The sequence below is a fragment of the Eucalyptus grandis genome, chromosome 4 (genome assembly GCF_016545825.1).
Source record: "Eucalyptus grandis isolate ANBG69807.140 chromosome 4, ASM1654582v1, whole genome shotgun sequence".
In the NCBI taxonomy this organism is placed as follows: domain Eukaryota; kingdom Viridiplantae; phylum Streptophyta; class Magnoliopsida; order Myrtales; family Myrtaceae; genus Eucalyptus; species Eucalyptus grandis.
In genome coordinates, this window is record NC_052615.1 from 12,229,324 (window position 1) to 12,255,518 (window position 26,195).

At 40.4% G+C, this 26,195-nt stretch overlaps 2 protein-coding genes and 1 non-coding gene across 3 annotated transcripts; 1 reads left to right on the forward strand and 2 right to left on the reverse strand.

Moving 5' to 3' along the window:
- Positions 1–6,840: 6,840 nt before the first annotated feature.
- Positions 6,841–14,000, forward strand: LOC104441012 (probable ubiquitin-conjugating enzyme E2 24). The gene is given in 12 exon segments (XM_010054006.3): positions 6,841–7,202; positions 8,368–9,067; positions 9,409–10,395; positions 10,398–10,822; positions 11,168–11,302; positions 11,756–12,205; positions 12,315–12,378; positions 12,654–12,793; positions 12,916–13,135; positions 13,138–13,226; positions 13,393–13,491; positions 13,494–14,000. Coding segments are annotated over 10 exon segments (2,736 nt in total). The 5' UTR covers positions 6,841–7,202; positions 8,368–9,067; positions 9,409–9,419; the 3' UTR covers positions 13,632–14,000.
- A 299-nt stretch (positions 14,001–14,299) lies between these two features.
- On the reverse strand, positions 14,300–21,171 carry LOC120292841 (callose synthase 11-like). Its single transcript, XM_039311287.1, is given in 2 exon segments — positions 14,300–14,629; positions 15,691–21,171. A coding segment is annotated over 1 exon segment (5,331 nt). The 5' UTR covers positions 21,033–21,171; the 3' UTR covers positions 14,300–14,629; positions 15,691–15,701.
- LOC120293041 lies at positions 17,979–18,058 on the reverse strand. Its single transcript, XR_005550700.1, has one exon. It is a non-coding gene; the product is annotated as a small nucleolar RNA J33 (small nucleolar RNA).
- Positions 21,172–26,195: the final 5,024 nt, after the last annotated feature.

Sequence of the window (26,195 nt, forward strand, 5' to 3'; positions counted from 1 at the left end):
TGAAGACACTTCCCTACTATTTCTACTGATATCTCTTATTCTCTCTCTCTCCCTCCCTCGCTCCCTCCCTCCCTCTCTCCCTCTCCCAAAAAACGTGCTCAAAACGAAGTAAATTTTAGGAAATTACGAAATAAGATGTACAGGCAATGGCAAAAACATCCATTCATGAGATGTGATCTCACGTGGACTTGACAGAAGGCATATGCAATGAGATCGAACGGCACTTTCCAACGAGATCGATTAATATGTTGTGACTGACCAATTATTTTGGTTGTGTGATGATATGTTTATCATCTTACATGACATGAAAACATTTTTTATAACACACTGTGATATGTTTTTCATGATATGTTTTTCATCCTATGTGTCATAAAATTCTTTTGAAATCGCTCTTTTTTTGTTCATTCAATACAATTCCTACCACTTCCGCGTGAAATAATCACATGAAATACCGTCTCATGTCTTCTCGACAAAGTTGTGAAAAAAGCCAGGTTTAGAGTCAAGAGTGTGATCCTTACTTCGTTTATTCCCATGGGACCATAATTGAATGTGGAAATATTCCCTATCCACATTCATCGGCTGAGAGCTTTTTCATTTATTTTCTTATTAATCACGTTAATGAAATTTGAAAAAAAATAAAATAAAGAGGCACACAGGACAAAGATTGGGGTTCGATGAGTTTAAATTCTTCGGCCACAACTTTAGTTAAATGAAATTTTCTTTTTTGGAGATCTAATTTATTTGTCATGAGGTGCTCAACAATTTGTATCCAACCAAGAAGAAAGTATATCAGAATTGCATATGGTGCGCACTACAGTGGCGAAGAGGTATCCAAATTGAAATTAAGTTGTTAGTGGTTGGACTTGTGGTTGTTGTGCTAACTTTTTTTTTTTTTTTTTTTGAAATAAATTTGAACAATTGGAGTAATTTATTTGAAAGAAAAATTATGTCTCTTGCTATACCATAGCAATCTCCATTCATGAATGATAACTCATGCTCGATGTATAAGTAGAGATTCACCTTAAAAGAGTCATCACCTAAGTGTTTTTTTTTGGATTTGATCCAAGTTAATCGGGTGAAGCTGTCCTGCTTGATATTAGAGCATTACACCAATCGGAAAAATAGCAACACGTAAGTACCACGTAGCATGAAATCTTTCGGTCCGTTTGGAACTAGTATTATGGAAAGACATACCATATATTGCTAGCGTAAAGGAAAATTTTACAAAAGTATCATAACCCTCATTGATTTGAAGATTAAAACTATCTTCTCTCTTAAACCAATAGTGTATAAAGTGGTTTTTGTTAGAAAATAAAATAAAATTACACCTCCAAAGTTTGCTATAATTAATCAAGTACTATATGATATTTTTTGTCGGAATCCAAATAAAAATGAATGTTATACGGTGCGATCGACCTCTCAAATCATATAATCTTCAACCATTCCGAAATTAATATAGTAGCCTACGCAATCCAAGTTGCAAAAAGATGATGGCATTCGCAAATGTGAAAATTTCCTATTGCTTTAATCCCCTCACCATTATGGAGTTGATGATTTAGCATACTTAGATGTTCTTATGATGCTAGCCTAGTCCCCTAAAAGAACTCTACTAGCCATTAGAATAAATCACTCCCTAATAACATTATTCTAATTATTTTCATTTTAAAGATTCATATTTTTCCCCATCTCTAATCGGAGAAAACTTCTCCAACCAAACTTTTTAATTGGTAAATTAATAATAGAAATCATTCAAATTCATATTTTCCAATTTATTTCACACAAGAGAGATGCCCATATTTGTACCCCTAACAAAAGATCCTAATCCAAAATCGGATGTATGGAAATATAATCCATAATCAAATATCAAACATTTTGATGCGACATAAAAAATAAAATAAAAAAATAGTAGCGTTACGAACATTATTATTTGCGCTGGATGCAGGCCCTCCAAAATTATTGGTCCTAGGAGATTTTATCGTAGAGTAGTGTCAATGCACAAGAAGTAGATGGTTGCAAACTCGGACATAGAGATGGATTAATATTGTACGCATAAGCCATGCACCCTTTTTTGGTACACATCTCATATCTCTCACCAGTCGAGACCAGCGGTTAGTTACTTGCTAAAAATAAAACTACCCATATCGGTGGCATAAGACATCGGATATGTAGAAAAAGAGGATTTTGCTTTGTCCAACATTTTTTCTTCTTTGTATTTGACCTAATTTTTCCAATGACAAATGACCAGAAGGGAGAGAGCTCACCAGCCGCCCACGCACACGTTTTGGTGTGGACAAAGTCCTAACTTTGGTGCTCGACCTTGACTATAGTTAAGCTTTGTCGACTCCACTCGATCGGACTACACCTCAACGCAAATCCGCGCACGCACAGAGAGAGAGAGAGAGAGATTATGTCGAGAGTTAACTTTAAACCACAATGATTTATATTATATAATAAAATTAAGTGGAAGTTCGAGATAGATAACGGCACGACCCAAAAAGCGTGCACTGGCATAGTTCATAAAGGTGTCGTCTTTGTGTGTACCACGTACGAGGCTAGAGAGAGAATATGAGGAGAATTGTGCTTCCAATAGAGGAAAGGCAATTTAGATCCGTGTCCACACACCGTCCGTCAGATTCTGCTACGACAACCCGTGCATGACTCATCTTCTCTTAGGGTTTCGATTGGTAGAAGAGGGAACATGAGACTCGGTTCAACTCGAAGTCAACCATATTCGTCAGTCGTCGCTAAAGGAGGGCGATGGTGTTCCACTACTAATTTCTTAAGTCTAAAAAGGACGAGCGTTATAAGCTTTTTTAAGCTGAAAAAGCAATGGACATCCACGTAGGAGTCGGCTTAATTAAACTAAATTAGGAAATTATTATGTTTGGTCTAACTTGCGAGAATTATCAAAAAAAGTCATAAACCTATTACAATTATGCTAATTCAGTCCTAAACTTTTTTTTATTTTTTGCCAATTTAGTCCTAAATCTTTTACAATTGTGTCAATTCAGTCCATCTGACTAAAATTGGCCGGCCGGCGCTAACGTGGACGCCAACCGAGGATAGCTGGCCGGCAAACGCAAATGTCACAAATTTTTTATATTTTTTCGAATTTTTAATTTTTTTTTGAATTTTTAATTTTCTTTTCTTTTTTTTCCCCCATCTTCTCCTTCCTTTGGCTGAGCGAGGGCCGACGAGGTCAGCCTCACTGACCACCGGCAAAGACGAGCCTCGCCTTCGCCAGTGGTCGGTGGGGGCGAGCCTCGCTAGTGGCATGTGCCGGCCGGCCAAAGGAAGGAGAAGATAGGGAAAAAAAAAAATAAAAATAAAAATCGAAAAAAAAAATATTAAAAAATTGCCACATCGTTTTTACCAGGCAAGCTGTCCCTAGGCCGGTGTCCACGTCAACACCGACCAGCCAATTTTAGCCAAATGGACTGAATTGACACAATTATAAAAAGGTTTATGACTAAATTGGCCAAAAAAAAAAAAAGTTTATGACTGAATTGACTCAATTGCAATAGGTTTAGGACTTTTTTGGTAATTCTCCTAGTTTAACTTAGATGACACCAAATTTCAGCTGGATCGAGGCTCGATTCGAGGGTTTTGTGCTCCTCCTAGCTTATTCTGCTCGTCATATTAAGATCAGATTTTAGAACCCTTGCAAATTTTAACGGAACTGGTGTAAATATATGCAAAAGATTTAAGTAATAAGGAAGCGGCACGAAACGCTTGAGAATATACAACACCATAAAGAGAATAATCTCGATTTTACGTTGTTCTTGTTCATGCGGGTGTCCACGCATGCACGCATCTTTATTTATCTCTGTATGCTTTGGGCAGTGGAGAAGAATATGCTCCACGACCATACCTTTTTACCTAGGGCTTGGGTTTATTCCCAGAATACTGTATCGGTGTCCTGGACACGAAAGAACTGACTTCCAAAAAGTTTGCGTGCGACTCTTTTAGGATTGGTGATTGGTGATACGAACGGGACGCAACATGCATCGATTCCATTCAATCCAAGCGAATCCCATCAGCATTTCGAGAATATACTTCCCAAATATACTTCTCCCCTTTATGCTATAGACAAGACCCTAGTTGCTTTGTCCATCATCAAACACCCAAATGAATTCTAAACATTGGATATTCGGTGACATTAGCATTTGCACAAGAATTATCAGGCTATTGTTAAGATACTCAGTTCCGTACTTCCAAGGAAAATATTTTTAAAAAAAAAAAGTTTCAAGAAAAGCATCAGCAAATCAAAAGGAAATACAATAAGGCGTATTAGAACTTTAAGATTATCGCCTCAAACAGCTTAACCTACTACATAATGCAATCAAAACCGTAACTTTTGCATTTTCTAGAGTATATACTTGCATGGGCTCGACCGATAACCATAACAATCTTGTATTCATGTAGCGTATGAGATTAAATTTGTTCAAGATCATGGTCCCTTGTAGTTAGCGTAGGGACCTTGAAATGGAGCTTGAAGCACTTTGTAGGTCGACTGAAAAGGTGAATTTCAATTAAATCTATGCACGATCTTTTTGATCCCACAGGTGGAAAAGCTAAAGCCCTCCAAAAGGTTATTAGTTAGGATTCGGTCGCTTTCATCTCTCAGCTTTCCACCTAGATTCTGGCCAGTTGCTCTTTGAATTAGCTCATTTTTTTACAATTTTTTTCCTCTCTGCAAGAAGAACAACTATAGTTGGGTTGTTGCCAAATAATCAATGCACTAATTGTGCCCTTCAATAATGGCATGTACCTAAAGGAATGCAGTTCATGACGAGATATACCGTGTATGCTCAAGTTGCGGCTTTTCATCTTTCAATTCAATTGTAAGTTTCTTCACCATATATAAGCATGACGTTGGCCTCCACATCATTAAGCACTTGCCACATTTAGTAAATACTGACATTGTGCGTTGGAAGACAATCCTGATTTTCAATGAAGGATCAAATTGTAGCTTTGCAAAGGCACATGTTTGTCTGAAAATGGCATCAATCAGGAAGAGTGACAGAACCATTTGATGCGAATGATGCCATTTTGCTTTCCTTTTTCCAACAAGTAGAGTTTAGGAAGCTATTGATAAACTAATTTAGTAAATGCCCACCAAGAAACACAAGTGCACATGACTCAGTTTTACTGGTTAAAACCCCATTTTTCTTGGGCAATTGGGCAGTCCCTTTCCTTTGGCCAACAAGAGCAGGATCCAATTGCGTTTTTACAAGGAATCATCAGGATCTAACTGAGGAATCTTGGTGAAGACTTTTGGTAAAGATTATTCCCAAGTATATTCTTGATCCTATCCAAAATTGCTCCTTTATCAGTGCAAATTCTGGTTTATTTACAAACTAAAAGTAGGACACACATGCTAAAGTTGAATAATGTCAAGCGGCAGACAATGTGAGACCCAAATCGAAGCCTGGATCACAGGACAAAGAGGGGGAAATAGTCATTAGAAAAACGAGTCACGGTGGGATTCAACGTTCCTTCGTTAGTGCACTCTTCTATTGGTCCACTTTTTTTTTGATCAGTTTCTATTGGTCCACTTTGGGTTGTCATATTTTGCAGGTATTGATTGGACCTTAAAGTTCATATAATAGTCAGTTGTTGGCAACCGCATAAGACCGACAGTCTTATTAAAAAAAAATCATACTTTCGTATAAATTTCACATTAAATTAGTCGATGAAAAGAACCACAACAGTCGGATTTTTCTTGATTTTTTCTCCTCAAAAACTCTAACTCTTTAATTATATTCTGTATGCTCGAAATCGATAAGCTCGATCATAAAAACAGATTATTGTCTTCATCTCCACTGTGTAGAAAGCAAACTCAACGAAAGATTTGACCTCATAAAATTATTATCCAAAAGTTATATAAATTACCCACGTTGTGTTAAGATGTGCTACACTAAGGCAATATGATGAAATAGGCTTAATTGTGATTTGAACAGTCAAGTTATTTATCAACTAATTTCACAATGAAAAATTGTTCAAAAAATCCTAAATCTATTGTCAACAGCCAATATGGTCCGAAACTTTTTAATTGTGCTAATTTAGTCTTAAACCTTTTGACGATTTGCCAATTTAATCTTAAAATTTTTAATTATGCTAATTTAGTCCTAAACCTTTTGACGATTTGTTAATTTAATTCTATATATTTTGGCTATTTACCAACTTAGAAAACCTTTTGATGATTTATTAATGTAATCCTTCCGGCTAATTATCCAAATAGTTTTATAACTATATTGGTACAATTGAAACGTTTATGACCGAATTTGTTACTATATAATAGATTTAGGACTTTTTATACAATTTTTCCAGTTTTGTAAACACCGTACCTTTTAAAGTTCAACCATTACAAGTTATTTCCTCAAAACTCATCCACATCGCCTTCATTTTCTCTCTCGGCTTCACATATATTGGTTTTTTCTTAAGCTCGCGCTCTTTTTGCTAGTGAATAGAAAAGTGAATTTTTCAGCTAATCGTGACTACAAATGTTCAACTATTGATCACTTGTTGATTAAGTCAATAACAAGCTAGTTTTCCAATTTCTTGCATTTATAATCGTTGAATCATCACAATATTCAATCTTGATACTTGATGATGGATCGCCATGCCAGGGTACAATGGTCTTCCAATTTGTAATTTGGTGAGAGAGGAGGGATCTGGCAAAAAAGGGAAAATCCTAAGAGAGAGGGGGGCAGTATCGTAGTTTCCTGGGTTCCGGCTGGTGTCAGTTGTAAGGCAGAGAAGTACAGTAGTATGTTCTGCTGACACTGTTTGGTATATTCTGTGTCTTTTTTGGTCATTATATCTCCCATTTTGGATGTGAAAGCACCCGTCTGTCTCTCTCTCTCTCCGCCCCCTAGAACCCAAGACTCAACCCAAGAAGCTTCTCTCTCTCTCTCTCTGTCGTGCAATGTTCTCCATGGACCTTTATGGCATAAGGGATGGGATTCAGGGAGGACCTCGGCCTCTCTGAATTTTCCACGGGGATTCTGGCTTCTTGAAAGAGAGCTTTCTGGGCCAAGAAAATATTCAAGAAAGAAGAAATTCTCTTCGGTTCGGTTCAGGTTCTGGGTGGAGCTTTCCCTGAGACCGGAGCTCATGAAGCTTTCATGCAAGTTCCACGTGTCCGTTCCTTAACGTCAACCATGATTCGTGGGCGGGTATGCAATGACGGGACTATGGTACTCTTTCTCCTTGCTTGGCCTGCGATAGTGTTTCTTTCATTTCTAGCGTTATTAATGTTGAATTAACGTTGGTTATGGTGAATTGGTCGTTTTCTTTCGTGGTATTAATGTTTTTCTTGTTCCGTTTCCTCATCTCTATGAAGTTGTGTTTGCCGTTTACCGTTTCCCGTTTGCTATTGAACTTGTGAGAGAGTTTTGGCTAGTTGAAGTTTTTACTGCAGTTGGAGGAGAGGTTTTTATTCATGATTGGCACGCTTATTTGCTCTGAAAATGTTGAAAAGATGAGGCAATTGAGGTTTATGCTTTCCGGGCACTGGATTTCTTGATTTGTATCACTGTTGATAAGGACGGGATCATTTGATTGTGGACTTGGTTGATGCCACGAGAAGGAAAACGTTATTCCTGAATCCTATATTTGGTTAATGCTTCGTGTATGTTCAGCAGGGTTCTATGCTTTAAATTGAAGGAATCCGAAATTGTGTTGAACTCTTTTTGGCTCGATGTCATAACGAGCTGTAGTACTTCAACCTCTGTTTTGTTCTGTGGGTACTAAAGGCTCACCCTTGAGCTTATTCCCCTGTCAACGTCATTTAGGGTGAAAATTTAGAGTCGTTTGCTCTACAAATTGAGTACTTTTATACCTCTCGCTGAGTTGTGTCATTAGTGTGGCTATCTGATGCTTTTTTCTAAATCGATAAATGTAATGTTTAGTATCTTGAATTTGATCCAAAACTTTTTTTTATGCAATCGAGAATCCTTGACATACTTTGTATATTCAGTTGCTTTCCTTCCTGGAAGGTATACCTATTAGATGGATATAATCGATACTAAACTAGGATGACCAAATCAGCAATCAAGTGCTGATAATTATATCTTGGTTGAGTTGGTTCTTAACTAGATATGTACAACATCATACTTGCTTTGCCATCACCCATCATGCTCATGGATCCACTTTTCTGCTTCAGTTTTAGTTTAAATTCAAGGTCCCTCGTGCAAATTTTTCTGTAATTGGTGAAATTGATTCTCTAGTAGACAGTAGTTGACCATTGAGCAGTAGGGAATTCAAGTTGATGTGTATTGTTTCTTTGCTTTTATCAGTTTAAATTTCTTGTGCTCTATCAGAATATCTGAATTGGTAATTACTTGGGTTTTTGGTGTACAGGGTTCATGGAGAGCTAAGGCCTGACTGTTGATTTCTTCGTGGAGACTTGGAATCACGGCAATATAAATTTAGACTGGCAACAGCTTTCTTAGACTCTAGTTATAGTAGGGCAAATCTCCTTTGGCAACATATACAGGTTTCTAACTGAAACCATTCAGGCTTTGGTGGACACTTCAAACTTTCATCTGCTCAGTGAAACTTCAGCATTGCGGAAAAGCTTGAGGAGCCTTATTTTGATGAATTATCTGACAAAGTGTTGCACATGCTCACTTTTTCTGCGACTCCATCCTTGCAATCTTTGGCAGCTTCACTCAGACCTGTGCAAGAAGTCATCGCTTGTCAGACTTCTGTGACTGGAAAACTATCTCAAAAGTTTCTGCTGCTGGAAACTTCGGCTTAAAGTCCATTTTTTTGGGCAAATCTCCTTTGGCATTTCGGAGTCCTTAGTTGGCTCCATCTATCCCTGTAAACTGGGGGCAAATCTCCTTTGGCATCGGTTCTCCAGATTTAACAGTTGCAGTCTCTAAGAGATTACGAATTGTTATCTGCACCGAAAAAGTATATCGACATATATTAAAGTGTATACCAATAGATCAATCAATACATAGTGTGTTGTCAAGTGAAGCATCAAGAACTCACTTTTATCTGAAGATTGAGCACAAGTTGTTCTAAAATTTCTCAAGCTAGTGCAAGTTTGGAGGTATTTCTCAGTCCCCATCCTTCATTATCAATGATGGCATGCATTCTTTTGTCTATGATAATATTTGCTATAGTTAGGACTCTAATAAAAAATCGTTCCCTGGATATAAAGTTTGCTGTAGGCAGCACGTCATTTTTATCAATATCTTGGCTCTTCTAAAGAAAAAATGAGCTGAGGAACTTTAAGCACACAATTTCAATCATATCTAGACCACTGTGTTGAAGGATCTGGCTTCTTTGAATAATGTTCTTGAGCTTTGTAATATCGTTTTGCCATTGTTAACTTAAGATGGAATTTCGTGTTTAATGTCAGTGATGATGACAAGTTATATGCTTCTGTAGGTTTTTGAGAAATGGATTCTCCCTTCAGCGAGTCTGATTGGGATAGTTTCAGTGAGAGCAGTGAGGATATGGATATACTGTTTGGAGGTCAGGCCGTGAACCTCTTGTCTAACCTGGAGGAGAGCATCGGCAAGATCGATGACTTCCTTTCTTTTGAAAGAGGATTTTTTCATGGTGACATAGTGTGCTCTGTACAACACCCATCTGGCCAATTGGGCAAAGTCATAAACGTAGATATGTTCGTTGACTTGGAGAACGCTCATGGGAAAGTCATCAGAGACATAAACTCCAAGAAACCAATTAAAATTTGCTCAATTTCAGTGGGTGATCATGTTGTTTTTGGGCACTGGCTTGGAAGAGTGGTTAAAGTAATTGATTCTGTCACCATACTGTTCGATGACGGGGCAAAGTGTGATTTCACTGGAGTTGATCAAGAAAAACTCATTCCTATTTCTCCAAACATTTTTGATGACTCGCAATATCTACATTATCCTGGACAGAGGGTGAAGGTTATGGCTCCAACTGCTTCTCGATCTGCAAGATGGCTATGTGGAAGTTGGAAGGCGAACCAAGAAGAAGGAACAGTGTGCGCTGTAAAAGCTGGTTTTGTGCATGTGGATTGGCTCGGGTCTGTTCTCATGGATGGTGATCTACATTTGCCTCAACCCTCAAAATTGCAAGAGGCAAAAGACCTTACCCTCTTAAGCTCTTTTCCGCATGCAAACTGGCAGCTTGGTGATTGGTGTATGCTTCCAGGCACAGACTATAAGAATCATCACAACAGTTCTGGAAAATTGGACAAAGGCTTTCTGAGACGGGGCATTAATTTAAGTTCTGCACCAGTGTTTATTATTGCAAGGATGAAAACAAGGGTCGATGTTGTTTGGCAGGACAGTAGTTGTTCGGTCGGAGTAGATTCACAGTCTTTGCTTCCCATAAATATTATCGACTCTCATGAGTTTTGGCCTGAACAGTTTGTCCTAGAAAAAGCAGTTGTGATGATCCACATGCTCCAATTAGTCGGAAATGGGGTGTTGTCCGAAGCATGGATGCTAAGGAAAAGACCGTAAGGATAATATGGAAAAACGCTTCAATGGAGACACCTGATGATATTGGTGGAGAACATCTTGAGGAAACCATGAGTGCTTATGAGCTACTCGAGCACCCAGATTACTCCTACTGCCTTGGTGATGTTGTCTTTAGAGTGGTTCAAAATCAGACTGTTGTCAAAGCTACGGAGGATCTTGTGGAGAGAGAAGCTACAAAGGCTGAGGAGGCCGACCTCGAAATCGAAAAGTTTGGGAGAGATCACAGGGGTGACCCGAATAATTTTTACTTGTCCTGTATTGGCAACGTTGAAGGCTTCAAAGATGGTGCTGTCGAGGTGAAATGGGCAAATGGTCTTACTACAAAGGTAAAAAGTCTGGTCATCTGATGGTTTGCTATTTTGAGTATGAACTGGTTTGGAACATTACTAAGTAGTCCACAACCTGTGTTATAATGAGAGATTATGGGTTTAGTGGTATACATGATACAATGGGGTTTTTGGTCCTAAAAGAACATAAAGCAATGCTGGTATTTCATGGTTTCTAGTTGGCCGAGTGTTTGCTTCGTTAATTCTCATCTTCAAGAAGAAATGAAGTTTTATGTTGGGTTCTCATCCTTAGCCTTTTATTACCTTTATTTACCCATCTTTGTCATACATTCTTGTGCAAAGTAAATGGGATGGGGTCGTGAATATCCTCTGCTTTTATTTCAGGTTGCACCCTATGAGATCATTCGATGTGATAAATATGAATGCTCAACTCCATCTCCATTGCCATTTGATGGAAACATTGAGCAGATTAATCAGCAGGTGGTTGAAAATGAGATACTACCAATCCAGAAAGGGAAGGTAAAGTCTCTCCCGCCCAAAAAAAAAAAAAAAAAGTGCGTGCATGTCTACAATCTTGATGTTAATTATTTCTCAGATGCATTATGAGAAGATAGATACAAATGTTAGGATTAATAATTTGTACATATTTTGTACAACATAGCCTAAAATCGCATGATCTCTCCCTTCCAAAGTAGCCTGATGGTGGTGTGTTGATGAGGATGTTATCCGCATGTTAAAGTGAGACAGAATCACTACGTGCAATTAGGATTTCAAAGTTAATTACACATATACACATATTAAAGTCCATTTCTCTCGATATGTATTATTAAACCCTCTTGGCCTTATGGATTTAGCCATCTGACAGAGCACTAGAGCAAGATGAAACTTAGAATCTTTGTAGATTGCTGACGCATTCGGAAATTGCTTCAGCTGCGACTCTCTGAGCACAAACTGTATATGTCTGTTGTGCAGGATTTGCTGTTCCCTTGTACAACCGATGAAGAATGTCAAAAGCCCTCTTCTGGAAGCACCTCCCTTTCACTCCCACAGAATGCCATGCGATTTTTAACCAGTGTTGCGGCGACCCTATTCGGATCCTTCGGCTCGGTGTCAGAGTCAGGCGCTGTGCAATTTTCTCTGATATCTGAAGATGAAAATGGATGTCAAGCTTCTTTTGAAAATCCAGTAGTAGAGACTTGCTGTGATTCCAGTTCTGAGATTCAATCTTCTGTGGAGAATGAGCCACCAGCGTCCGAATGGACAAGTTTGAAAGTTGAAGTAAAAGATGATCAAGAAGAGGGGGGCCTTTTGAGTTTGTCCAAGGGCAAGGATGTGGAACAATTCAAGCAGTTTGACATGGTCACGGATTGCTCCGATCACCACTTTCTCAATGGTGCTGACAAAGGAGTGGCTTCATCTCAGGTTAGAAAGAATGACAAAAAAAAGAAATAACTTGAAAGAAACAAACCAATTAATTATTGTGTTGCAAGAAGACAGGATGAGTGATGATATTTTTTTCCCCTTTATGTAGGTCAAAAAAGCTTGGTTGAAGAAGGTTCAGCAAGAGTGGAGCATCTTGGTGAACAATCTTCCTGGTAAGCTTAAACTGCCTGAAATCTGTTGTGCTTCTCTTTGATATGATTTTCTCTATTCGCTAGTCTTTGAAATGTGACTGCTCGGTTCGGCACTTAATCTTCTATTTGACTAGCATACTAATGGATTGTTCGAGTAGAATCGGACTATCCAATCAACCTAGTAACATAATCTCACTGACAAAATATCAAAGCTGCTAATGAAAAAGGAAAATGTGCTATTTGCTGTGCTAACATGCCAGTCCTGTATCTCATGAGCCCTTGTTGTACCTCGACAGAGACAATCTACGTCCGTGCCTATGAAGAAAGGATTGATCTCCTACGAGCAGCTATTGTTGGTCCTCCAGGAACTCCCTATCATGACGGCCTTTTCTTCTTTGACATTTTCCTCCCCCCAGAATTTCCGAACGAGCCACCGGTAATGATGAATCATGGTTTTTCATTGCGAACAACTTTTGTTATGCTTAAATATGTGAGTGCCAATTTCGATCAACACATTGTCTTCCCGCATATTAAAATGAACACATTTATGTGTTGCAGATGGTACACTACCACTCGGGAGGGCTTCGTGTGAACCCTAACCTCTATGAATCTGGAAAAGTCTGTCTCAGCCTTTTGAATACTTGGACGGGCTCGGGCTCTGAAGTTTGGAACCCTGGAAATTCCACCGTTCTTCAGGTTCTTGTGTCCCTCCAGGCCCTTGTGCTTAATGACAAGCCCTACTTCAACGAAGCCGGGTATGACAAGCAACTTGGAAAAATGGAGGGGAGCGAAACTCTGTTAGTTACAACGAAAATGCATTCCTCATGACGTGCAAGTCCATGCTGTATCTTCTTCGCAAGCCGCCCAAGGTAAAGTAATTTCAGAGTGTCCGATCCAATTCACCATGATCCACTCTCATGAACATTGGCTGTTAGAATGGCTAACAATGGTTATGAGTGTCAAAATTTGCCAATATCAAATAGGATATTGTTAAATTCTTCATACCGCGGCTGATTGAATTATGGTATAATGCAGCATTTCGAGGCACTTGTGGAAGAGCACTTCAGCAACCGCAGTGACAATATTCTCTATGCTTGCAAGGAATATATGAAAGGCGCTCCAGTAGGATTTGCTTTCGGAGGTGGAGAAAAAGCACAAGAAACTCAAAAGGAAGCTCCACTGGGTTTAAGATCATGCTGACCAAGCTATTCACTAAGCTCGTCGATGCATTCACAGAAAAGGGGATTGACTGCAGCCAGTTTCTCGGTGCATGAATACCGAATCTATATGGCTCCGTCGACAAGAATCACTGAACAAATAATTACTCATATGTTATACATAAGGTGTGGAGTTTGTCCTGTGTTTGCCTTATCGGCAATTTGTATATAGATGTTGCTCTGTGTGTGCGGTTGATCAAGAGTAAAACACCTTAGTGATGCAGGTGATAGTTTGTATCGGACCCCCCCCCAAAAAAAAAAAAAAAAGGAAGTCGCTTGCGTATGCTTGCTGCATTCTGGTGTATCATTATGTAATCGCTTTGGTGTAAAAGCTTGAGAATAACAATGGCATAAGGACTGTCATGTCCGGCTTGGCCGTTGCCTTGTGTCATGCTACCTGTAATAAAATTCATATGAGTGTTTTGAGTTACATGCTGTCATGTTTGAGTTACATGCTGAAAATATCTCCCTCCCGGAAATTGGTCTAGCTCGTGCTTGCCATCGCGGGCAGGTTTCGTTACAGGTTATTGCATGAGAAAACATATACTTGTGTCTTTTGAGAAGACTATGCTTAATTCTTCAGGTTCTGCGGTACCATAGTGCTTACGAAAGACTTACAGCGACTGAATTTCGCTTTATTATCTTGTAGTTGAAAAAAAAAAAAAAAACTGTTTATGCACTCGTTACCTTTTAAGAGGAGAGAATGAGCATAAAATTGCCAAAAATGCCTCTCAACTGCCTTTTCTTCAATATATTAGCTTGAAATCTACAGCAGAGTTGTGGACAATATTTACAAACGCATGCTCGAGGAATAATACATGGGTGATGAGCTGAACACTAATCTATCAACTGCTAAAACTACATCAATTACAGACAAAACTCGTGGCCGGATGAATATCAACCCCCGCAAATCACATTCGCTGCAAGATTATGCTGCTGAAGGAAAATTAGACAGACTCTAGAATTTCCTCCCAGCAATAGCGACATTAACATCCAAGATCAAATGGACTTGCCTAGGTTGACTATACAACCAGCTCCCTTACTCTCCATAGAACCTGAAATAAATTCATCCTGGCCAATCATGTGAACTGCCGATAAAAGACAATGAGAAACAAGCACAGATAAAATAGTATTATGAAGTCAATTGCAAGAGTTTGAATTTGCATGGTAAAGCTTATCTAGCGGGTTCAAAATGGCGCACTGGTAAGAAGTACGAAACCTCGCAAAGAAGGAATAGAGAAGAAAGGAGAGCAGGTTGAAACAAACACCACTACAACATAAAAGCACGACATCTTCAGATGATAAGAGGCCATTCCTGCAGCCTGTCAAGCTAAGTCCAACGTGGGAAGTCATATAAATTCAAGAATCATAGCAAGAGTAAACTGAGATCCAGTTAAATACTACTCCCCTTTATATAGAGGGCTAGATTTCACTAGTTCCAAACTTGATACAATCTTCATCCATTAGCTATGATACCACCACAACCTAATCATGGCAAAATTGGTTGAACATGTCATTTTGCAAGCTCGTTCTCAATCTCCTGTCTTGTTCACTTTTCTCTCCTTGGTTCCTGTCAACTCCTCTTAAGTTCCTCCCCTGCTACTATGAACTCGCGCAATCGAACAACTATTGTAAACATAATGAATAAGGCAGACCTAGCTCTGAATCAAAAGATCCTACAGCCTGATGTACATGCTAATACGATACGCTTCATTGCATAAATTTTTATTTGGAATAGGCTTAGGCCCCATGATAGCTGCTTGGGCAAATTGAGGAACAAGAATCTTCAACTTGCCAATGCATAGTAACTATAAGGAAGACTCATCCCAAGCTGGTTATCTTTACCCCCGAAAAGGAAAAATACACAATGGCAGGAAAAGGTATGTGGGGACAACTAGAAAGAGGAACACAAGTTCAACTAAATCAACATTGCTTATTCACCTAATATAATGGCTTAGTTTAGCTTCTTAAATAAATCGAGAACAATGACTAACCTCAAACAAAAGAAACAAATTTAAAACCAAAAAAAAGTGCAAGAAATTCACACGTGACGACATGTCATTAGACAAAACTAGAAATGTAAAAGTTCAAGGACTACTTAAAGGCATTGACTTACCTCAACTTGGATCAGCTGGACTTCTTGCCTGTGAGAATACGGGATATTTGGAGGCCCCGGCTAAATGCTTCATTAAACAAGATTCTTATCTGCATTTCCTGGAATCCCGGCAACCATGAGAGCAAAGCCACGGGAGCCATCACGATAATTCCAAACAGCATATCGTATAGCCGGGCCAACGAAACCACAGTCTCCCACACGACAGTGGACTGCAAGAATGGTCTAAGTACCAGGGCAATGGATATAAGGCCCCATCCTGTGGGGACAAATGCAAGGAGGCTCTTGACAAGGTCAAGGATATCGAAAGAAGTGAACTTCAGCAATAAGATGATCACAAGAAGCACGACCACAATGACAAAAAACTGTATGAGACGATAGTATATGTGTTCCTTAGCAGCATATTTATCTCGAGCATATGCCATGATCACATGAATAGCAACGGCCACAACCATGTATATCCATGATAGCAAGTATACAGCAATGCTAGTGTTATGCTGGATTATATTCAACTGATATACAACACCATACTGAAAAAGGAGGAAACGAAGGTCTAGAATGATCTCCAAAAGCTTGCCCCAAAGTCCGGTTGTCCTCAAATGGTCTTGTTCCTCGTACCACCAGGTCTCCCAGCTCTGTTCCGCCCTAGCAAACATCCCTCCATCATTCCATATCCACTTCACGAAATCATTGTAATCATACACGGTCTTCAGCCAATCAAAGCCTGAAGGGTTAAATATAAATGGTGACATCATCCACGAGACAACTAGAAACCAGCTGGAGATGGTCATGGCTATGTAAACGAATGTGTCCTTGGCCAATGGGCTTTGTGAGGCATACACTACCAGAATAACCCCAAGCTCGATGCCCTTCACAAAGTGACTGCGGGCATACATTCGATAGTTCTCAGCGAAGCTTTTGTGCTCCACCACGAAACCACGGCCGGTGGCTCGGTATTTTGCACCCCCATGAAGAATAGTCCGGCCAAAATAGTGCGCCTGAGTCCCCAAAGAGAATGTGTAGAAGAATGACGCAAGCTGCAACTGCATCGTAATGAAGTCCCAAACTGCTTGGAGGAATCCATGCTCGAGAGAGTTCTCTACAATCATTGGAAGAGCAGTGAAGATACCAAGCTGGACGGCAAACTGCTGGTTGAGAATAGCCCCGAGAGCTTCACCACTGACACTATCATTCTTAGCTGCCTTTTCGATGCCACTAAGAGCAAGATACAGGCGGCCCCACAAAAATGTGTAAACAGTAATAACCACTATCAATGAGTTGAAGTAGAACCCTACAGTTGTGTAGAAGACAGACAGCATCCGGAAAAAGTCTAAGCGGTGACCCAGCCTATATATGTCTCTGCTCAGAACCTGCTCACCATTGCCGCTAGCAACCTTGGCCTCAAACATAGCTATCTGATTCAACCCAACATCCCTTCCCTTACCCACTTGGATATATTCGTGGTGTGTTACATTCCCTCCTCTCAATGTACAGTTGAAGCCGGCAAATATATCCTCACTGATGTTGATCACCTTGGAAGCCTTGCTTAGCCCTCCACGGGTTAAGAACCAAAACCTATCAAAAACATCGGGGTGACCATAATGCATACGTACCTTCAAAGGGTTCGCCAGAACACGCTGCCCCAAAGTCACGAAACTCGTTTCCTGGGAAGACATAAACCAGGCAAGAGAAGACACGGAGCCAGTGAAAATATTTTCACGTACTCCTAAAATCGTTGGCTTCCTGATCCCGTAATAATTCTTAAATTCTTCCAACAGATTACGCATTTTGAGTGCCTCCTCAAAGTAATTGTCTTGGTTCATGTCGATGGTTTGGAGCGCATCCCCAGTGAAGATTATTGCGTGGTTCTGATTCTCTGGCTTTCCTTCCCCAAGCTTCACAGGGCCCGGCAACTGGATCCGGTAGATCTCGACCTCCCTCTGCAGTTGCTGGTCGTACTTCACCAGAACGGGAGTAAAATTCTACTTCTTCCCTCCCGAGTGAACCTCATCAACGTATGCAACTCGAAGGGCCTCGTTCTTCTTCATAAGATACAAAATATCTTTGGCACGCTGGTCTTTATTTGCTTTCTGAATGCCATAGACCTGACAGGTGATCACATATGTGAACTTCATTAGGGCACACGCATTCTCACTCCCCTTCAACAGAAGACTCACACCACTGGGTGCTCTATCAAGCATCCGTGAAGCCGGCATCTGGACGGAAGGAGGACCATTCAAGCTGGCATTGGACCTGAGTGAATGATGAGAAGCGATGCTTTGTATACCCATCCTTATGTCCATCTCTGAAGCGTCATCTAGATATGAAAGCATCTCAAGAGCCCTATAGTAGTACATCATCCCTCTCACGGTGCGGGACAATGTCTGGCCCCTGTAAGATGCCCAGAGACGCAGCTCTGTTGCCTTAGAATTCCAAATATCTTCCACATTCTCCAAGCCTTCTCTGCGCATCCTTTCCAAGAAGTTCACCCACTCATCCTCGTAGACCTTCTGCAGATAAAACAGAGTTGAAATTCCATCCTCATTCTCTTTTCGAAGGCTGCCTTCTGTGTACAAGACATCTTCGTCGAAATAGGGAGTCAATACAGTGAAAGCCATCATCTTTTCCACGCAAGGGGCGAGAGGCATGTTCATGAAGAGCGAATTGCTAAAGAAAGCAATGCGACGCCTAGCCTCGAGATTAAATGGAACATTGTGCATCGAGTCCCTGGATGTAAGAATTGTATTTACCCGGCGCAGATGTCTGTAGAAATCAGGATCCTCAGGAAGCTCGACAGCATTTTCAAAGAGGAATCCTGCATCAGTGGCTTGGCCTAGCGGTGCTAGACCCTCCTGCTGCAAATCTGTATTCGACTTCTTCTCCTTTGGGAATTGTCGAACGGAAAGTTGGTAGAGAGACTGCAGTACATTCACTATCTGGCTCATATCTTTTGTTTGGCTCAACAGAAGCTCAAGGAGTAGGCTTAATTTTGCATGAATATCTGTAAGAATCATCATATCATAAACTTTCGTGATCTTCCCATTCTGAATATGCATATCAATACAATCGAACAACTTCATGACAATAGATTTCTCTTCGGTATCGTCTTTGATAATCATGATGATTAAGTACTTGATGCTATCATATGCTTCGATGACAGCACATCGCCTATACTCGTTGATGCAAATCTTCAACCAAAGATACCGGTCAGAAAATTCCGCCAACTCACTTGCCTGACTCAGGGCAAGAAGCAGTTCATTGCAGAGGAGGGCACAAGGCCAGCGGATTACCCTAATGTTCCAACAGTTGGGCGGTAGCTCCAAAAGCTCAAGTTCTTTGTCACTAATGAGATCTTCTTCCCTCAGAGTTGTAATGATTTCATTCCAAATCAATGCAAACCTTGTCGCTTCCACTTGACTGGACTCTATCTTATTGTAGGGCTGACCAAGACCATAACGCAGTCTCAGCCGCTGGATCGCATCACGCAACTTCTTGACCATCGTCGCTTTAGCACTTAGCGTCGGCTCCCCTGGCATTAGATTAAACTGTAGTGCACTAGCGAAAAACTGAAACCTAAGCCGCAGCTGCTCAATATTCCGTATTTCGCCCAAATGTGAAAACAGCCCAATCACAGCACCAACAAGAGAAGAGAAGATAGAGTACCAAATTTGCAAGTCCATAAGGTATATCAAGATAACAGGAGTCCACAACAGTATCACAGCCATCCTATTAGTTTTACCGAAGAATTCGTGCCACGTGTACGTTACATTGCGAAGAGCTAAAAGAGCCTTTGTTGGAGCAACTAAAGGCTTGATTTGCAGGAAATAACTGAACGAAATTTTGCTAACCAACACCACAACCCAAAAGAGCGCATACTTTATGTTATTCACAAGCCCTTCTCTCACGCCACGACCCACAAAAATTCGAGTGTGGAACCACCACGTAAACAGATACAATATGGTCCAATTAAACTCTTCAATCCCGATCCGGATCCAAGGAAGAATGAAAAGCGCCAAGGCCAGCAACTCTGGAATTACGAACACTAACGCAGTCTTGAGATATACAAAGATCCTCCGATCAGCCTCTTGGGACCATTTGCCATCAGCATTCTTCTGACTCCATATTCTCGCATAGAACACCGAAAACACAACTATCCAAGTCACGGCAACGAGACTCTTCAACACCATCCTCAACCCAAGAAAGAACGTCTCTTTCGAAACCAAACTATACTGCGTCCCCGCGTCGAGCACGGATTGCAGCAACCTAAGTCCACTCCAGGTGATAAACACCGTCAATAGCTTCACCTGCACATCCCTGCTCTCCAGTGCCTGCCAGGGGTACTTCTTCTCCTCCCAAGCGATGATTATCATCGCCTGAAGCAAGAGAATCAACAAAACCCAGAGCCTATCGAAGCTACGGAAGACATTCCAAAACGACCTCTGCTCCACAAACCCTGTCTTCCCCACCCTCTCACTCTTGCTTGTAGTTGCAAAGTAATTGCAACTCGGATCCCACGGCCATTTCAGCGTCTTGAAACATCTCCTTCTCCAAAAGTACTCATTCAGATCATCGTAATTCCGCCAAGCGGAATGCGGGGCGCTCCCGTTCCTACTGTCCTCAACCTCAGTCTGAATGGTCTGATAAATGGGCATCACGACGGACTTCAAGAACGCATTTTTGCCGGAGAACTTGGGCAAGTATGGCCTGCCCGTGAGCCTATCAATCCTTTCCTCCAGAAAGGAGTTCAATTCATCGGCCATATGGTGAAACACATAGCAAATGCACTCGGGCATGAACCGCAAGTTCGCGGACTCGCCCCAGATGAGCAGATAGAGAGCCACGTACAGCAATTCGCGGCGGAGGCTCTGGACGTCGACGCGGAAGGCGGTGGAGAGCCCGAGGAGTTTGTGGCGCATCCCGAGGTAGGAGCACCAGAGGGTGTAGTTGAGGAGGAGCTTCTTGCGGAAGGAGCGGATGACGCCGGGGTCGAGGGCGTCGGCGTTCCGCGGCGGGGGGTTGAGGCGCATTTGGGCGTTGGCGAGGTGGAGGACCAGGTGCTCCCGCTGGTTGCGGACGTTGTCGGCCTGGAAGCCGAAGAGTGCGGCCAGCCAGTCGAGGAGGTCGGGGCGGGCGCCGGGGGACCAGTCGGCGAAGGGCGGCCGGCGAAGGTCGTCGACGATTTGGAGGGCGGCGGAGGCGGCGCGCACCTCCAGGAACCGGAGGGAGGGGTGGTCGATGACGGGGCTGTGTATGGGTATGATGTTGTAGACCCCGTCCGGCGGCGGCGGCGGCGCGTATAGGGGCACGCGCCCGCGCGTGGGCCGGAGACGCTGGCGTACGTCCATGGAGGGTTGGGTCGGCCACGCGCTTGCTCAGTTATTGAGTTCGTCCGTTGCCATCATCATCATCAATGGCAGTGGCGATGCAGAAGCTGCTGTTGCTACTTGCTGCCGAGAAAGTGAAAGAGTTTTTTCAGTTTCAAAATTTTCGAGAGAGAGAGAGAGAGAGAGAGAGAGAGAGTATTATTATCTAAATTATTTAATTGCATGCATGCTTTGGAAAATGAAAAATATTTACTCTTTTTTTTTACCGTTTTTTTCTTTCGACAAGAAATCCAAGACAAGACAAAAAAGAAAAGCGACAACCCACCTTTTTGTACTCGAAAGTGCTTGTGGGGCTTGCAACTTCATTTTTTTTTTTTTTTTTTTACTTTTTTGGGTCTTGGTAAGTGCAAAAATCGAGTCAGTACAAATTTCTTGACCCAGGTAACTTTTTCTTTTCTTTTTGGGGTGTAAAGAAGTGGGAGAGGATCCCATCCACGGTGTGGACAAGATAGTTCGCGCCTTACCTCTCAACCGGCAGAGAAGAGGTTCAAAACTTTTTGCTCCTATTATACGACTTACTTGCGACCTGTGAGAGGTGAGTCCATGTGAGTCACCTCGATTTTACGCCATCAGCTATCTATTGTACGGAAGTTCTTAGGTCACCAAAAAAAAAAGTGAGAGAGGAAATAGTGCATGAGCTACGAAAACAATTTGCAATTTGAAACTATTCCTTACAAAATTTCAAACTTTCATTTATTTCTTTTGGGTTTAATATAATTAAAAAAATCCCTAATCAATACCTTTCTAACAAATTTATCTCAAATAAAGTTTTTAATCATGAAAACTCTACGTCATTGCAAATCTACCTCCAATTATTTTTGTGGCGACTAATACCTTCAAATTGATATACCTATCATAAAAATTACCCTTCATTAGTTTTCGTTAAATTTATCATTAAATCATTGAATTAAATAACACATGATAATTGATAAATATACTAATTTGGATTTTACTCTTCATTTATTATAAATGTACCAATTTTGTAATTTTTCTTAGTATCAATCTAGTTTAATAGATAGCATATCGATTAGAAATGTACCAATTTGGGTTTTTACAATCAAAAAAATAATTTTTAGTAAATTTATCACAAATGTATTAGTTTGAAATTTTTATGGTCAAAAAAGTAATTTATAATAAATTTATCACATGCGTCCCAATTTAAAGTTTTCGTGATATTAAGCCATTTCATTTTCATCCCTAGCTCTTCTTCTCATTTTTCTCGAACAAAGCATCAATACTATTTAGTGAGAGGATCAGAATGAACTACCATAAATAAATCATTATCTATGCATTTCAGGAACAAGATTGCAGTATAAATTATAATGATCGCCAGCCTTTCGCCCTCTTTTTTTTTTTTTTATTCTCATTGGTCGAAAAGCTTTTTCACCTTTTTTCACTCGAAAAAAAAAAAAAAAAAAAAACCTGCGGCATTTCACTTGACCGGATAACGCACGCAAGCGATGCCAGAAGAGTTGAATAACGTCCCGTGTGTCTTCTTTTTCCTCCTTTTTTAACTTATTATTCCTCTCTTTTCAAGCGATCTTGTGGGCGACGCGCCGCCAGGGAGAGTGAAGTCCACGCGCCGATAGAATAAACGGGAAGTGGCGCTCGCGTGCGCTCTTGCCAGTCGCTGAAGTGTACCATCGGGAATAAACGAAGAGATACAGCAAATTAATTAATTAATTAATTAATTAATTAAAATTTCAATAAAAGACTTTGGGTGCGTTTGGCTCCACCCTATTTACGTTAAAGCGAAAATTTCTGTTTTTGTTGGGAACAAAAAATAACAGAAACGCGTTTGAGTGCGTTTCTGTTCGCTTTTTGTTCTTTTGTTCGAAAAGCAACAAAGCAACAGAAACACAAAAAGTTGTTTGTTTAACAAAATCTAAACACTTTCTTTTTATTTTTTTTCTTTCTTCTTTTTTTCTTTCTTTTTTTCTTTGGCCGGTCCAGGCGCCTTGGCCATGGCGACGGCGGCCGGCGAGGGCCGGCGGCCTCGCCCGACCCACGAGGCTCGAGGGCCGACGAGGCCGAGCCGCCTAGCGGCCGGCGAGGCTCGGCCTTGCCGGCCACCGCCAGTCGGCGGCGGTGGCGGTGGCGAGGCTCGGCCTTGCCGACCACCGCCGCCAGTCGCGTAGCACAGCGGTGGCCGGGCGGCCGGGCGAGCTCGGCCTTGCCGGACTGGGCGAGCTCGAGCTCGCCCGGCTAAGGCGAGGCCGAGCCTCGCCGCCCACGGCCAGCTCGGCCACCGCCGGGTCGGCGTAGCCTCGGCGGTGGCCGGCGAGGCCGAGCCCTCGGCCGCCGGGCGAGCTCGGCCTTGGATCTGAGGCGAGCTCGAGCTCGCCCCGGCCAGGCGAGGCCGAGCCCGGCCCACGCCGGGCTCGGCCTCGGGAGGCCCGAGCCTCGAGTGGGTCAAGGCGAGGCCGCCGCCCGATCGCCGGACAAAAAAGAAAAAAAAGAAAAAAGGAAAAATAAATAAGAAAAAATAAAATAAAATATTAAAAAATTAAAATAAATAAAAAATTATACAAATTTACCAAACGTGTTTCTATTCTTTTTATATTTTAAACAGTTACCAAACGCATTTTTTTGTTCAAAATTGTTCCGAAAACTTGAAACACTTTTTTTACATTTACATTTAAACGATTTTTAAACGAAAACGTTACCAAACGCACCCTTTCTTATCTATTTTTTGTGCTTGAAATATTCATGTCTATTAGGAATACATTTAATAATCATTCTATTTTAGAATAATTTTTACTCAGAAATAATTTTGTATTTTATTCTTTAGAATAATTTATGAACATTTGAAGACATTTAGTAAAATCCTTAAAATTTCCGGTACAAATTATTTTCTTTTAATTTTTTAATAAGTTTATTAAAATGTTCTCGCTTTTTCCTTTCTTTCTCCCTTTTCATCTTCTCATTTCTCTATGACCGATGACCTCATTGAAGCATAGCGGGCCCCTAACAACCCGGAGTCACGGCGAAGCTACCTCACCTAGCCAAGGCAAGGCCGAGGCTCACCAAAGCCATAGCGAGGCTCGTCGATTTAAGCCTCGCTACGGCTCGGCATCACCGACTCTCGTCTAAGCGGTCATCGGCCATAGCCAAGGCTGATCGGCCAACGACAACTAGTCAAAAGGAGGAAGAACAAGAACAAGAACGAGAACGAGAATGAGAATGAGAAGAAAAAGAAAGAGAAGATAAAACAAGAAAAATTATACTTGATTTTTAGAATTACTCACGAAAATAAGAAGTAATTTTTTATTCTTTATTTTATTTCAAATCTATTTTCGCAAATTAAAAAAAAACAAATTTTTGTTCTTGAGAACAAAAAAATTTACCAAACGGATTTTTTTTTTTGTTTCGAAAAATAAAATAATAAAATCAGACACTATCTATCTAGAGTATTACCATTTATCAACCATAAATACGATGGACCACCATGCAACATACGGTAGTTGTGGACAGAAGCACAAGCTCTTTTCCCGAGAAATAGTAACTCTCTCTTTTCCATATCAAGATCAAATTCTCCTCCCCAAAAAAAAAAGAAAAAGAAAAGAAGATGGTAAATTCTTGCACCCACAAAAACTCAACCAACTAAAAAATCAAATGGAGCTTGCGAGGAGGGCGGTCTAGTCTTTCGATGTTGGGGATTTTGATTAGAGGCATGAGAGCTGCTTCTTAGAACAAGAATAGAAATCTATAAGTGGTTGGTGGGTTAGACTAGACTACTATTTTTCATAATCTAAAGTGAGGATGAGACTTTGAAGGTATGTGGGGCCACTATTTTTCATAATGTGCCATATCTAGAAACTTTCAAGAACACATATTCACATGTATATCGCACGCGAAATTTTATCATAATTTCTCGTAAAAGAACCTTCGGTGAAATAAATAAAAATTGACATAAAGCAACACAATTACAAACAAGTAACGAATATAATTATTTTTAAATTCGTAATGTTACAATGATTATAATTACAAACAAGTAATGGATTTTTTTTTTTTTACCTTTTCTATTTTTGCCGGTTCCCAATTTTATGTGATTCACTTGCTTAGGGTTTGTTCATCATTCTTCGATTATCCAATTAACGTCTACTCAATTATCGAAGTTACACGAGCCTATGTTTCAAAAGGGACTTCAAAAGAATGCACAATTGTGATAATTCAAAGGACACCTAAAGTGAGGTGAGGAAGACGAGTAGGCTGTTAAGGAACATTATAAGAAAAAAGAACTTTATTTACAATTAAATTGATGAAAGACATTACTTATTTTCACATGCAATTATTGTGATTTTAAATTATTTAGTTGCATGCATGCCTAGGAAATGGAAAATATTTTTTCTTTTTTTTTTTTTCTCTACCGTTCTTTCTTTCGACACGAAATCCCAAGTAAAAAAAAAAAAGGAAACGCGAAAACCCACTTTTGGACTTGAATGTGCTCCTGGGACTAGCAACTTCATTTTTCCTTTTTCTGATTTTTTATCTTTTTTGGGGGGCTTTGCTAGGTGCAAAAAAATTGAGTCGCTTGAAATTTCTTGACTAAGTAGCTTTTTTTCTTTGGGTGTAAAGTAGAGGGAAAAGAAATAGTGAATGAGCTACAAAAACAATTTTGAGTTTGGAAATTTTTTCTTACAAAAATCTCAAAATTCTATCTTTTCTTTTTCGTTCCTCACTCTACTTCCCCTTTTTTCTCAAACAAAGTCTTGATCTAATGATAAATCGTCAATCATACTTTCAATAGATATACATCTCGATCGTCAAGCATCACTTAACATTTTCTTCTTGTGCGGATGCTTCTTATTAGGGTATTTACTCTATATCATTTGGTGAGGTGATATGAATGAACTATCATAAATAAATCGTTATCTACGAGCTTTAAGAATAAGACCGCAGACTATTTGCTCCGAGAATCAACTAACAACAACTTCTATTTAAACACAAGAAAAATATGAAACATTAACAAAATAAAATCTCAATCATATTAATGATTCCAAATTATACACTCAATAAAAATATAAAATACTTATTTTATATTCCACGTTTAAATTATAAATCTCACTTATTTAGACCTAGATACTACTCATCGAAATAGCTTTCTCGATTTTTGGAATTTGA